This window comes from Phaseolus vulgaris, chromosome 11, assembly GCF_000499845.2.
Source record: "Phaseolus vulgaris cultivar G19833 chromosome 11, P. vulgaris v2.0, whole genome shotgun sequence".
Taxonomy (NCBI): Eukaryota; Viridiplantae; Streptophyta; class Magnoliopsida; order Fabales; family Fabaceae; genus Phaseolus; species Phaseolus vulgaris.
In genome coordinates, this window is record NC_023749.2 from 50,702,825 (window position 1) to 50,716,915 (window position 14,091).

The 14,091-nt window shown below is 37.2% G+C and overlaps 2 protein-coding genes across 6 annotated transcripts in view; both read left to right on the forward strand.

Moving 5' to 3' along the window:
• Positions 1–14,091, forward strand: part of LOC137828258 (putative disease resistance RPP13-like protein 1) — a 95,234-nt gene that overhangs the window by 57,226 nt on the left and 23,917 nt on the right. The window lies entirely within an intron of this gene.
• LOC137827432 (putative disease resistance RPP13-like protein 1) overlaps positions 9,115–14,091 on the forward strand; it is a 40,786-nt gene continuing 35,809 nt past the window's right edge. For all 5 annotated transcript variants that reach the window (XM_068633864.1, XM_068633709.1, XM_068633953.1 and 2 more), the window contains exon 1: positions 9,115–12,916. In XM_068633864.1, coding sequence (XP_068489965.1) covers positions 9,148–12,852 — 3,705 coding nt within the window. In that variant the 5' untranslated portion in view covers positions 9,115–9,147 and the 3' untranslated portion in view covers positions 12,853–12,916. The remainder of the gene's footprint in view (positions 12,917–14,091) is intronic.

Sequence of the window (14,091 nt, forward strand, 5' to 3'; positions counted from 1 at the left end):
GATTGTCTCTAAATTCTACCCTAAGGTCGAAGTCCATTTCATCTTCTACTGGAGATGTCAGGCTAATCTCCTTGACAATAAGACATATTTGGATGGTGCCACATTCTCCTGGTAATGTATTCCACAACGAAAAATTATTTCCATTGAACATCTATATCTCATTTTTTTTCCATGGATCTAAAATCGATTTATGCACTTCTTGTTGATTTTGGCTTAATCCCAATTCCCACATCAGTGGGTTTGTTTGGGAAGGAGGTTTGAGGGTTATAAATTAAACTCTCCTCCTTCACTGTTAAATATTCCAATTTGTAATATCTTCTCCCATAATAATAAAAGCGAGTTGTTTTTGCTGTGCTCGGAGATTAGGCTAAACAGACCGAACTCCGTTAACAATTTTCGGGTGTGTTTTTTCTTCTTTATCTCTTTTATTATTCCGCTTTATTTATTCAATATTATTTGTCGGGTAGCTCTGTTAGGGTTTTGTTTTAGTGGGAAAAGTACCTGTTTTTCCGAACAAGTAGTATCAAGAGCCGAAGGTTCGCCTTGGGTTGTTTGAAATTGTTTGTAATATTGAATACAATATTTTGAGTTTGTGATGGCAAGAGGTCGTCAGCAAAGTCAGACAAAGGGGAGAAGAGGGAGGTCTAAGTCTAAAGGTCGAGTCGTTGCCAAAGATGAGTGTGCTTTCTGTCATGAGAAAGGACACAGGAAGAAAGATTGTCCAAAACTGTAGAAGAAAGGGAAGGCTCCACAAGATGCAAATGTTGCAGAATGCAAAAGTGATGTGGAATCAGATATTTCTTTAATTGTCTCGCTTTCAGCATCATCGTATCCAGATGAGTGGATATTGGATTCAGGTTGTACCTATCATATGTGTCCCATTCGGGATTGGTTCTTTGAATTTCAAGAACTTGATGGCGGGGTTGTTTACATGGGTAATGATAATCCATGTAAGACAGCTGGGATAGGTTCAATCAAGCTGCAAAATCATGATGGATCCACCAGAATTTTGCGGGATGTACGGTACGTGCCAAAGTTAAAGAAGAATCTAATCTCATTGGGGGCTTTAGAATCTAAAGGCCTAGTTGTGACGATGCGAGATGGAATTCTTAAAGCAACTTCAGGAGCACTGGTGATGTTGAAAGGCGTGAGGAAGAACAATTTGTATTACTATCAAGGTAGTACAGTGGTGGGGACAGTAGCGACAACAACTTCTAGCTCTAAGAAGGATGTTGAGGCAACGAAGTTGTGGCATATGAGGTTGGGACATGCTGGAGAGAAATCCTTGCAAATTCTTACCAAGCAGGGATTGTTGAAAGGTACGAAGGCTTGCAAACTTGAATTTTGTGAGCATTGTGTTCTGGGAAAACAACGAAGAGTGAAGTTTGGCACTGCAATTCACAATACCAAGGGTATTCTGGATTATGTGCATTCAGATGTGTGGGGACCTGCCAAGACTCCGTCAATCGGAGGTAGGCATTATTTTGTCACTTTTGTTGATGATTTTTCCAGGAGAGTTTGGGTGTTTACTATGAAGAACAAAAATGATGTGCTTGAAATTTTCCTTAAGTGGAAAGCTCAAGTTGAAAACCAGACAGGAAGGAAGATTAAGGTTCTCTGAACAGACAATGGAGGAGAATACAAGAGTGATCCGTTCCTGAAGGTATGCCAAGATTGTGGCATAGTTCGGCACTTCACTGTTAGAAAAACACCACAACAGAATGGGGTTTCGGAGCGTATGAACAAGACACTTGTGGAGAAAGTTCGTTGTATGTTGTCTAATGCTGAGTTAGGCAGAGAGTTTTGGGCTGAGGCTGTGACATACGCTCAACATCTCGTCAATCGTTTGCCATCATCTACTATAGATGGAAAAACCCCGTTAGAGGTATGGTCTGGAAAACTTGCAACTGATTATGATTCTTTGCATGTTTTTGGTTCTATTGCATATTATCATGTGATTGAATCAAAGTTGGATCCACGGGCAAAGAAGGCTCTTTTCATGGGCTTTAGTCCTGGAGTGAAGGGATACCGTTAGTGGTGTCTAGAGGCAAAGAAGACGATTATCAGCAGGGATGTTACCTTTGATGAATCTTCCATGTTAAAGAAGGTAAATCTAGAAGGAGCTGATATTACTCCACAGCAGGTGGAGTGTGCCCAGAAGCAGGTGGAGTTTGAGCAGACAGTGGTGATCCCAACACGAAATACCACAAGTGACTCTCCTATGACAGAAGAAGAGTCAGATGAGGAAGAGGTTCCTGCCCAAGAATCTCAACAGCAATCAGCGTCAATTGCAGTTAGAAGACAGAGACGAAACATTCATAAGCCTGCTCGTTTCATTGATATGGTTGCCTATGCACTTCCAGTTGTTGATGACATTCCATCCACTTACCCAGAAGCCATTCTGAGTTCAGAGAGTGGTAATTGGGCAGGTGCGATGGAAGAGGAGATGCAGTCTTTGAAGAAGAACAAGACGTGGAAGTTGGCACAATTACCAAAAGGTAAGAAGGCAATTGGGTGCAAATGGGTATTTGCAAAGAAAGAATGATTTCCTAATAAAGAAGATGTTCGCTACAAGGCAAGGTTGGTTGCTAAAGGCTTTGCTCAGAGAGAGGGAATTGATTATAATGAGGTATTTTCTCCAGTTGTTAAACATTCCTCCATTCGAATTTTGTTGGTCTTGGTAGCACAGTTGAATTTGGAGCTTGCTCAACTTGATGTAAAGACCGCATTCCTACACGGTGATTTGGAGGAGGAAATCTATATGACTCAACCAGAAGGATACAAGGTTGATGGTAAAGAAGATTGGGTTTGTAAACTTAGCAAATCGTTGTACGGACTGAAACAATCTCCGAGACAGTGGTACAAACGATTTGATAAGTTCATGAAGGATCAGAAGTACAAGAGAAGCAAATATGATCACTGTGTGTATTTGCGCAGACTTGAAGATGGTTCCTACATTTACTTACTCTTATATGTTGATGATATGCTGATTGCAGCAAAGAGCCAAGTTGAGATTGACAGGTTAAAGGCTCAGTTGAATAAAGAGTTCGAGATGAAGGATTTGGGGGAAGCCAAGAAGATTCTCGGCATGGAGATAAACAGGGACAGGGAGAGGGGAAAACTTTGGCTGTCACAGAAGCAGTATTTGCAGAAGGTACTACAACGTTTTGGTATACACAAAGATACAAAACCTATAAGTACCCCACTTGCTCCTCATTTGAAATTGAGTAGCCGTTTATCTCCGACGACTGATGAAGAACGAGAATACATGGCGAAAGTCCCATATGCAAATGCGGTTGGAAGCTTGATGTATGCAATGGTGTGTACAAGACCAGATATTTCACAGGCTGTGAGTGTTGTTAGCAGGTACATGCATAATCCGGGCAAGGGACATTGGCAAGCTGTGAGATGGATTCTATGGTACCTCCAAAATACCTTACATGTTGGATTGAAATTTGAGCAAGATGAATCACTTGGTCAATGCATAGTTGGATATTGTGATTCTGATTATGCAGGTGATTTGGATAAGCGACGGTCTACAACTGGCTATTTGTTCACTTTAGCAAAAGCGCCAGTTAGTTGGAAGTGTACCTTGCAGTCTACGGTGGCTTTGTCAACGACAGGAGCAGAGTATATGGCGATTACAGAGGCTGTGAAGGAAGCAATTTGGCTTCATGGGTTGCTTAAAGACTTGGGAGTTGGTCAGAAACAACTTGAGTTATATTCTGACAGTCAGAGTGCTATTCATTTAGCAAAGAATCAAGTCTTTCATGCACGGACGAAGCACATTGATGTTCGTCATCACTTTGTGCGTGAGATTCTCGAAGAAGAGGAGATTGTTCTCCAGAAGATTCACACTACGGAGAATCCTGCAGATATGCTCACCAAGGTGGTTACAAGGACCAAGTTTGAACACTGTTTAGACTTGGTTAATATCTTGCACATTTGAAGTTGGCGCCCGAAGGCGCAAATTTGAAGCACTACAAAGTTTGTTTTTGTTATGTTTTGAGAAGATTTGTTTTAGGTGGGACTTGAAATTAAGCCAAGGTGGAGATTTGTTGATTTTGGCTTAATACCAAGTCCCACATCGGTGGGTTCATTGTTTGGGAAGGAGGTTTGAGGGTTATAAATTAAGCTTTCCTCCTTCACTGTTAAATATCCCAATTTGTAATATCTTCTCCCATAATAATAAAAGCGAGTTGTTTTTGCTGTGCTCGGAGATTAGGCTAAACAGGCCGAACTCGGTTAACAATTTTCGGGTGTGTTTTTTCTTCTTTATCTCTTTTATTATTCCGCTTTATTTATTCAATATTATTTGTCGGGTAGCTCTGTTAGGGTTTTGTTTTAGTGGGAAAATTACCCGTTTTTCCCAACACTTCTCACTATGAATAGTATTATTTACTGGTATAATGGCTATAGATTGTGAAATAGTACATCAGGTAAGTTTCTAGGAAAGAGATGTGAGTCATAAATGGACACGCTTAAGTACCAAGTTTTTCATTGTCATAATATTCCTAGACATGCCTTTTTACACTACCACACTTTATATTTAATAACAAGAATAATTCATTTCTGATGTGACAGATCATACTATAGTTAATATAAAAGAAGAAGTTGAGAGGTTCATGATGACGATGAAGCCACAATCCAGCTTCTAGTGAGTACCATAAGACTTGTGGTCTCAGAACAATTTTAACTAGGCCCATAGTGGGTGTCAAATGTTCTTACCAAGGTTGAGCTGAAATCATCTAAGATGGATGCACAACCTATAAGGGCGAATTGACCTCTTCGAGGAAGGGTTGTCAAACTTTGATGATAAAAAGCGAGTGGTGATCCACTTGTAAAGGATTCTCCAAATATTAAGGTGATTAATCTATTATTAAATTGGACTAATTTCACTAGCACAAAATGTATAAACAATGACTATTTATTTAATGCAGTTTTAGGGTTAGCCGTTGTCATTCAAAATGCGGTGGTATTTTTGAAATTAATTTCATTTACGAATGCGGCTATTTGTAATAGCTGCATCCTTAAATCAAAACGCATGATTTACGAATGCAACTATTTAAATAGCCGCATTCTTAAATCAAAGCGCATGATTTACGAATGTGGCTCTTTAAATAGCCGCATTCGTAAATCAAAGCGCATGATTTAAGAATGCGGCTATTACCAATAGCCGCATTCTTAAATAATTTTTTTACCCTAATTTTGAAGCGCGTCACTTACGCTTTCATACTTTTTTTTTTTGGCGCTTCGCGTTTTCTCTTTGTTTCTGCTATGGTGTTTCTCTCTTCTGCGAGTTTCATTGTGTTCTCGTACCAATGTAAGTTCATTTCGATTCGGTTTATACATATTTTTTGTTTCACTTATTTGTTTGTTTTCTTGCATTGGCGAAGGGTTATTTGACGCTTCATTTTCTCTTTTGTTTATGCTCTCGTGCTTCCTCTCGTTTTCTACGAGCCTTCATTGTCTTCTTTGTGCCATTGTAAGTTCTTTTCGAGTTCTCTTTCTTCTTCACCATTGATTTATATATATTTTTTCGTTTCTCTTATCTATTTGTTTTCTTGTATTGACGAAGGTCACCAGCTTCATTGTCTGCTGTTTGGATTTTTGCTATGCCATATTTGCTCCGTTGTTGCTGTTGCCACCGCTGTTGCTGCCTTAGGGTTTACGGTTTTAATTTTTTTAAAAAAATTAAATAAGAATGCGATTATTTACCATAGTCGCATTTATAAATCGCATTTACGAATGCGACTAAATAACCGCACTTGTAAATCTTCGATTTAAGAATGCGTGCTGATCAAGTGCGGCTATATAACCGCCCTTGTAAATGTAAAATAGCCGCACTCGTTTGACCTGTCTGCACTACTGTTTCTATTCTAACAAATGAGTTTTTAATTTGCAGATGGTTTGACATGTCAAATGGATATTATATTATGAATATTTTGACAATGAATTGAATAGTACAATAATATATATATATATATATATATATTTATTAAAATGACATAAACATTAATTTATAGTTATTATTCCATAACCCTACAATTAAATAATATTAATCACAAAAATTGAACAATGTTGTTTTTTCTTGTTCGTTTTCACATGCTCATGCGTTCATACACTGTTCTTGTTTAGGCTAATTAATGTAAATGATGATCTTGTATACTTTTCCATACACATATTTTTCAAAGTATTTTCTAATAATTTTTAGTCATTGGCGTGTTAGTAATACAATATTTGGCTAGAAACAATGTATTTACTTTTTGACTAATAGGGATATGTTGTTACTAGACATGAACACGGATGAAGTAAGATGAAAGAATAATAATCTCTTATACTTATTCAAAATCCCAAACATTAATTTGCATTAATAAATATCTTCCTCTTTTGTGGTGAAGTACCCAAGTATAAATATTTATTTTCAGTCATTTGACCCTTTTATTAATAAAATAATATTTTAAAAATTAAACTATCAAAAAAATTAATTTTCAAAATATGGTGAACTGAACATTTAACAAGCCAACAATATTTTGTTTGATAAAAGATCCTTACAAAAATATTGCATTATTTTTACTATTTATTTCTTATTTTTAATGTAAAATTGATAAAATAACATATTATTGTTTATATAACTTTGTTTTACAATTTTAAATAATAATAAAAATCACCATTGTGTATTTATATACTTTTGAATGAAAATATAAAATAATTTTTAAATATAACACGACACGAAAAAAAAATTAGCGAAAGTTTTTTACTAAAAATTAATATAATCTTAATATTAAATATAATTAACAGAGACTTTTTTTAATCTTAATTAAGTTGTATATAATCTTAAGAAAATTATCAAGATTTATTTTAAATTATATTTTATTTTTAATTTCCATCTAATTTTGATCTCATTTTTCTGCTCTTTCCCTATAAAAATCAGTACCACAGACCTCACCCCTGCTCTTCGTTTCACATATTTCATTTCAAATGTTGAAAGCAGGTTCTACCTTATTCCACATGCACCAGTGCAAAAATTGTGTTTAACGATATTGTGTATCCATCAAAATGCAGTGACACTTTTATGATTATTACAAAGATATAGACCCCGATTATAAAAGGCTCTTAACTTGTTCTTTCTTTCTTTCTTAACCTCTACATGGAAGAGCTTTCATTTATAGAAGTACTAAAAAAACCATTGTAATCTTTGTATTATAAAGGATAATGTTAGAGTTTTACCATAAGTTCACGACTTCATGTTCACATATTTTTGGCAGTGTGCTGTCTACCATTGGTTTTTGGCAGGCTTCTGTTCTCCTGAAACAGTGGAAGAAGTCTGTGTACTGCAGCTTCACCAACTCTTTTGGAGTAGGATTATACACAGAATTTAATGCTTTGGTGGTTTTGTATGAGAACCATTTGTTTGTTAGGCTCTAACCATATCTGTGTAGTCGGTGGTCGTCGATGTTATGCAACGCTCAACATGATCGCCGGTAATTAAAACGACGATAGTCAATATGATCATCGATCGAGGAAGCGGCGTTCTCCATATGTGTGTAGTCGGTGGTCGCCGAAGTTACTTGAAATGGCGTGCTCCATATGTATGTAGTCGGTGGTTGCCAAAGTTATACAAGGTCAACAGAATCACCGCTCGATGAAACGGCGATCTCAATACGTGCGTAGTCGGTGGATGTCGAAGTGATGCAAAGGCTAACATGATCGCCGGTCGGTGGTCGTCGAAGTTATGCAAAGATAATCGCCGGTCGAGGAAGTGGCGTGCTCTTTATGGACGTAGTCGGTGGTCGCCGAAGGCAATGTGCATGGGTAACTCGTCGCGTGGCGAGGTGAATGTAGAAGGCATCGGTTGTGGGCATCTCGAGTTGTAAGTTGCTTAAGGTAACCTGTTGGCTGTTTTTTGGGTATGGTTGTCTCACTTTAAGGTTGCTCTACCACAACCATAAAGGAGAGTCTTTTGTGTGGATGATGTAGGAAGTCCACTTCTGGGTTACTGTATATGGGTTGGGATACCCCTGAAGTATCCCCTTAATTTTATTTATTCATTGCTTATAAAAAAAAAAAAGCTCTAACCAACTTGAGGCCTTTTTGTGGTCTTGGTCGATTTATGGTAGTAGTGTAGGTTTACCTCATAGCATTTACCTGTTCATGGTATTTGGTTCTGGTTTTTTTATATGGGTTTAGGGGTGTCCCATTTTAATTTTAATTTTTTACTGATAAAAAAAAGTTCACATATTTTATTGTTGAACTAAAACAGATGTGTAAGGTGTACTTTTTATTTTAATTTTTATCTCTGTTGTATATTTTCTTCAGTTGACAGTATCATATCAAATATACTAACTTTGCCATCAGATATCAAATATACTAGTTTTTGACAGTATCATATCATATAAAAAAAATCTCCATGCTGAATGATGAATCACTAAATATCACCTGATAGAACTAGGAAACAATGTCACTTAATCTCAAAAAAGCAGTTCTGCACATACAAATAATTAGATGTAGATGCAGTCTCAAACTGTGAGATTCATCAGACTTGAGAAACATGACAAAGATTCAAACCACACATTACTATGTAAAGTTCTCTACGTTGTTTACAAACAAGCAGTGATGCAAAAATAGCATATGGAAGAAATCAAAATTCTGCAAGTTGTGAACGAACCCCTTAGACATGCAAACATGGGCAGACTTGTACACTTGAAAATTTGAAGCTCGAAATGTAATGTGTTGCAGCTGGGTCAGTCGGGCATGTAATGTATGTGACTTAATATCTGATCCAATTATTTCCATTACATTGGATTCAATGTCTTCATCCTGAGGTCCTTTAATACTACCATTCACAACTATAATCAAAGTCCAAAATAAATCAGTGACATGATACTTACCTTCAACAGGAAGAAGATTGTTCACAAAAACGACAAAAATATTAAGACTAACAGTCAACTACTTGAAACCATTTAATTCATCAAATATATTTCTTGTTACGCTCCAAACCATTCTGAATAGGGAACAACTCAAGCTAAAAGAAAAAAAAAGGGAAATGGACCGATTTAATAGTGGGTTGGGGTGTCTTTATTCATAAAGTAAGCCACCGAAATAGACTAATTCACTCAAGTTGGTAAAAACGACTATGAAAGCCACATGGTGCTGTCGGCAATAATCATCAACAGCTACTGCTTCCTGCCCATCACTCCTTTATTGAAGCAAATCCATCTCCAACAAAATTCTCACTCCTTCATTCACGTCACTGAGCTTCACTTCCAATTTTCACACCCCTTTCTTCTCTTTCATTTGGCCACTTCCTTTCCAACCATGCCAGTCCTAGAAACACTTGGCGGTGCTCTTTTTGGCGCTGTTCTCCAGATGCTATTTGACAAGCTCGATTCTAATCAAATTCTCGACTACTTTCGTGGGAAAAAGCTCGATGAGAAGCTGCTGAAAAATTTGAAGAGGAAGTTGGTGTCCATCAATGCTGTGGTTGATGATGCAGAACTAAAGCAGTTCAGAAATGCATACGTTAAAGCGTGGCTTGACGAGGTCAGAGACGTGTTGCTGGACACAGAGGATCTGCTGGATGAAATAGACTATGAATTCTCCAAAACTCAGTCACAACTTCAATACCAAACCAGTTCTAACAAGGTACGCATTCTTGAATCCAAGCTGAAAGAAGTCCTAGAGGACCTTGAATCTCTTTTAAACCAAAAGGATGATCTAGGTCTGAAAAATGTTGGTGGTGTAAGATCGGAATTGGGTAATAAAGTGTTAGAGAAAAGAAATGAATCTTCATCGCTGGTGGCTGAAGAGGTTATTTATGGCAGAGATGAGGACAAACAAATTATCCTTAATTGGTTGACATCTGACACTAACAATCATAACCAACTGTCAATACTTTCTATTGTGGGTATGGGCGGGATGGGTAAGACCACACTTGCTCAACATGTATACAACGACCCAATGATAGAGGCTATGTTTGCTATCAAAGCCTGGGTTTGTGTTTCTGATGAATTTGATGTTTTCATGTTAACCAGAGCAATTTTTGAGTCAATCCGTAAGGAAACTGATAATAGCAGAAACCTAGAAATGGTTCAGGGACGATTGAAAGAAAAATTGAATGGAATGAAGTTTTTTCTGGTTCTGGATGATGTTTGGAACGAACACCGAGACCAATGGAAATCATTGCAAACTCCTCTTAAATATGGTGCTAAGGGAAGTAAAATTCTTGTCACAACACGCATCAACAAAGTTGCTTCTATCATGGAGTCAAACAAGATTCACAACCTAAAGCAATTACAAAAAGATCACAGCTGGCAAGTTTTTGCTAAACATGCATTTCAAGTTGATAATTCTAATTTTGTGTTGGAGGAGATTGGCATGAAGATAGTTGAAAAGTGCCAAGGACTGCCTCTGGCCCTTGAAACTGTAGGAGGTCTTTTACAATCAAAGTCATCTATTTTAGAGTGGGAAGGCGTATTGAGAAGCAACATATGGGACTTAGCAATAGAAGATAGTAAAATCATCCCCGCTTTGTTATTGAGCTATTACCATCTTCCTTCTCATCTCAAGAGATGTTTCGCTTATTGTGCGTTATTCCCCAAAGACCATATGTTTGATAAGGAGAACTTAATTTTCTCATGGATGGCTGAAAATTTTCTACAATGCTCTCAGCAGAGTAAGTCTCTAGAAGAAGTAGGTGAACAATACTTCAATGATCTATTATCAAGGTCATTCTTTCAACAGTCAATTAGGTACAATCGAAAATGTTTTGTGATGCACGACCTTTTGAATGATTTAGCAAAATATGTTTCAGGTGAAATCTGCTTCAGGTTGGGTGTTGATAGAGCAGAAAGAGTACCAAAGACCACTCGTCACTTTTCAAATATAAAGAATCCTTTTGAACGTGATGAGCTTAGGATTTTAGGTGATGCTAAAAGGCTGCGAACATTTTTGTCCACATATAGGAATTATGGGATGTCAATACAAGAGTTGATCTCCAACTTTAAGTTCTTACGGGTCTTGTCTTTGTCTTCTCGTATCATAGAAGAGGTGCCTGACACAATAGATGATCTTATACATCTCCGTTCATTAGACCTTTCAAGGACACGCATAACAAGACTTCCCGACTCAATGTATTCACTCTGTAACTTGCAAGTGTTGAAGCTAAACGAATGTCTTCTTTTGAAGGAGTTGCCCTCAACTTTGCATGAGCTCACCAAGTTGCGTCGCCTTGAACTTAAGGGAACTTATTTAAGAAAGGCTCCAGTGCTTTTAGGAAAGTTGAAGAATCTTCAAGTATGGATGGGTGGGTTTGAGGTTGGCAAAAATAGTAGTGAGTTCAGTATTCAACAACTAGGACAACTTGATCTTCACAAGAATCTGTCAATTAGAAATCTTGAAAATATTGTGGATCCCTATGATGCATTGGCAGCGAATTTGAAGAATAAAATACATCTTGTGGAGCTACGTTTAAAATGGGATTTGAAGCTGAAAAATGAGGATTCAATAAAAGAAAGAGAAGTACTAGAGAATCTACAACCTTCCAGACATTTGGAGAAGTTGACAATCACAGGCTATTGTGGTACACAATTTCCAGGTTGGTTATCTGATAAATTTTTGTTGAATGTGGTGTCCTTAAGCTTGGAAAACTGCAAATATTGTCAATGGTTGCCTTCCTTGGGACTTTTGACATTTCTCAAGCATTTGAAAATTGAGGGCCTTGATGAGATAGTGAGGATAGGTGCTGATTTTAACGGGAATATCTCTTCTGCATTTGCATCCTTGGAAACGTTGAGGTTTACTAATATGAAAGAATGGGAAGAATGGGAATGCATGACGGGTGCTTTTCCAAAGCTTCATAGTCTTTTTGTAATTAAGTGTCCCAAACTGAAAGGGCACTTGCCAGAGCACCTTCCTCATTTAAAGAATCTAATAATTAGTATGTGCGAACAACTTGTGGCTTCGACTCCTAGAGCAGTAGAAATAGAAGGTGTGAAGATGGAGACTTCTTCATTTGATATGCTCCTATCTCATACTCCTATTCAATCCTTAACTATTTATCGTTGTCTGGGCATGAATATTCCTATAAACCATTGCTACCATTTTCTTGTAGAATTGCGTATCATTCAATGTTGTGACTCTCTCACGTACTTCCCTCTAGACTTATTTCCAAAACTCTACTACCTTACTTTATGCAAGTTTCGTAACTTACAGACGATAACACAAGAGCACCCTAATCATTTGAGGAGTGTGAGAATTGAAAAATGCTCTGAATTTGAAACATTTCCCAATGAAGGATTATTTGCACCTCAGCTAGAGACACTTCATATTGAAGGATTGGAGAAATTGAAATCAATGCCTAAACGCATGTCTGCCCTCCTTCCATCTCTTAATTATCTTTATATAATTAATTGTCCAGAAGTGGAGTTGTCTGAGGGATGTTTGCCATCAAATCTAAAACGCCTCTCTCTGTTGAAATGCTCCAAACTTGTTGCCTCACTAAAGGAGGGGGTTTGGGGAACCAACCCTTCCATAGAATCCTTGTCTATTCAAAAAGAGGATGGGGACTGTTTTCCGGATGAAGGTTTGCTCCCAGTCTCCCTTACTGTGCTACATATAAGAGATTGTCCAAATCTTAAGAAACTAAACTATGGTGGTCTTTGTCACCTCACCTCTCTTCAGTTTTTACGGTTTCTTAATTGTCCAATACTACAATATTTGCCAGCAGAGGGTCTACCGGAATCCATTTCACAACTCGTCATTCAATGCTGTCCTTTGCTCAAACAGCAGTACAAGAAAGAAGAAGGCGAAGAGTGGAAAAAGATTGCTCGCATCAAAAAGTGTATTGAGTAAACATATAAATAAAAAATTGGAAATTCCTAAGGCACCGATTCTCATATGCCTACATTTTGATCAGGTGTCAATTCTCCCCACTATCTTTCAAGCATTTCAAATACAATCTTATTTAGTACAAATATTTGCATCAACTTCTTGTCTTTTCAATGTTTTATTGTCGATATTCTGTTTTGAAGTTGAAATAATTGTAAGCATTATTGAAATGTATGTTTTTTAGGATATAGATTGAAAGATGTGTGAATGAGGAGTTGTGGTGATTTAAGATTTTAAAAGTGGTTTGCACTTTGGAGATGATTCTATATCCATCTCTTTAAATATAATGTTATTTTCATTTCATTATTTTCATTTCATTATTTTCATTCTCAAATACTAATATCATTAACAATATCACCATCCTCCGAGTTCTCAACTTTTGTGCCACTAAACCATGCTTTTTAGGACCTTTATGGTTAATTTATTAAGAAATAAACAAACACACATGAAATACACTAGATTAAAAATATAAATAAAAAAATCAATAAAAAACAGAGGAAAAATTAAACAAAATATAAGACATAATTATTCCCAAATGATGTCTTCTCATCAATTTAGACCCAACTTCGTGTAAGTAATAATATGACAAAGTTCAGAAGGCGAACACTTAAACTCACTAACAACAACAAATTCAGTTAGGTAGAGTTTTCTGTATGACATGCTTCAGAGGTTGGGATTCCACGAAAAGTGGATTATGTGGGTTAAAGGATGTTTGACTTCATCCTCTGTATTTGTTCTGATAAATGGGAGTCCTACGGAGGAATTCAAGCCATCTAGGGGGTTAAGACAGGGAGATCCTCTGACCCCATTTCTGTTCCTAGTGGTTGTTGAAGGACTAGCAGGGCTTGTGAGGCAAGCGTTGAGTATGAAGGTGCTCAGGGGTATAAAGGTAGGAAAAAATAGTATTGAGTGTTGCTTGTTACAGTATGCAGATGACACATTTTTCCTGTGCGAAGATTCTTTCAACAATATCTTTGCTATCAAGGCCATCCTTCGATGCTATGAAATCGTTTCAGGCTTGAAAGTTAACTTTCATAAGTCAAAGATGGTTGGTATAAGTGTCAACAGCTATGTCCTGAACACCTCTGCGAAGACGCTCAACTGCCACACCATGTGACTACCATTTCAATACTTGGGGGTGGAAGTTGGCAGAAATCCAAGGAAGAAACAGTTTTGGGAGCCGGTTGTGAAAAAAATAGAAGC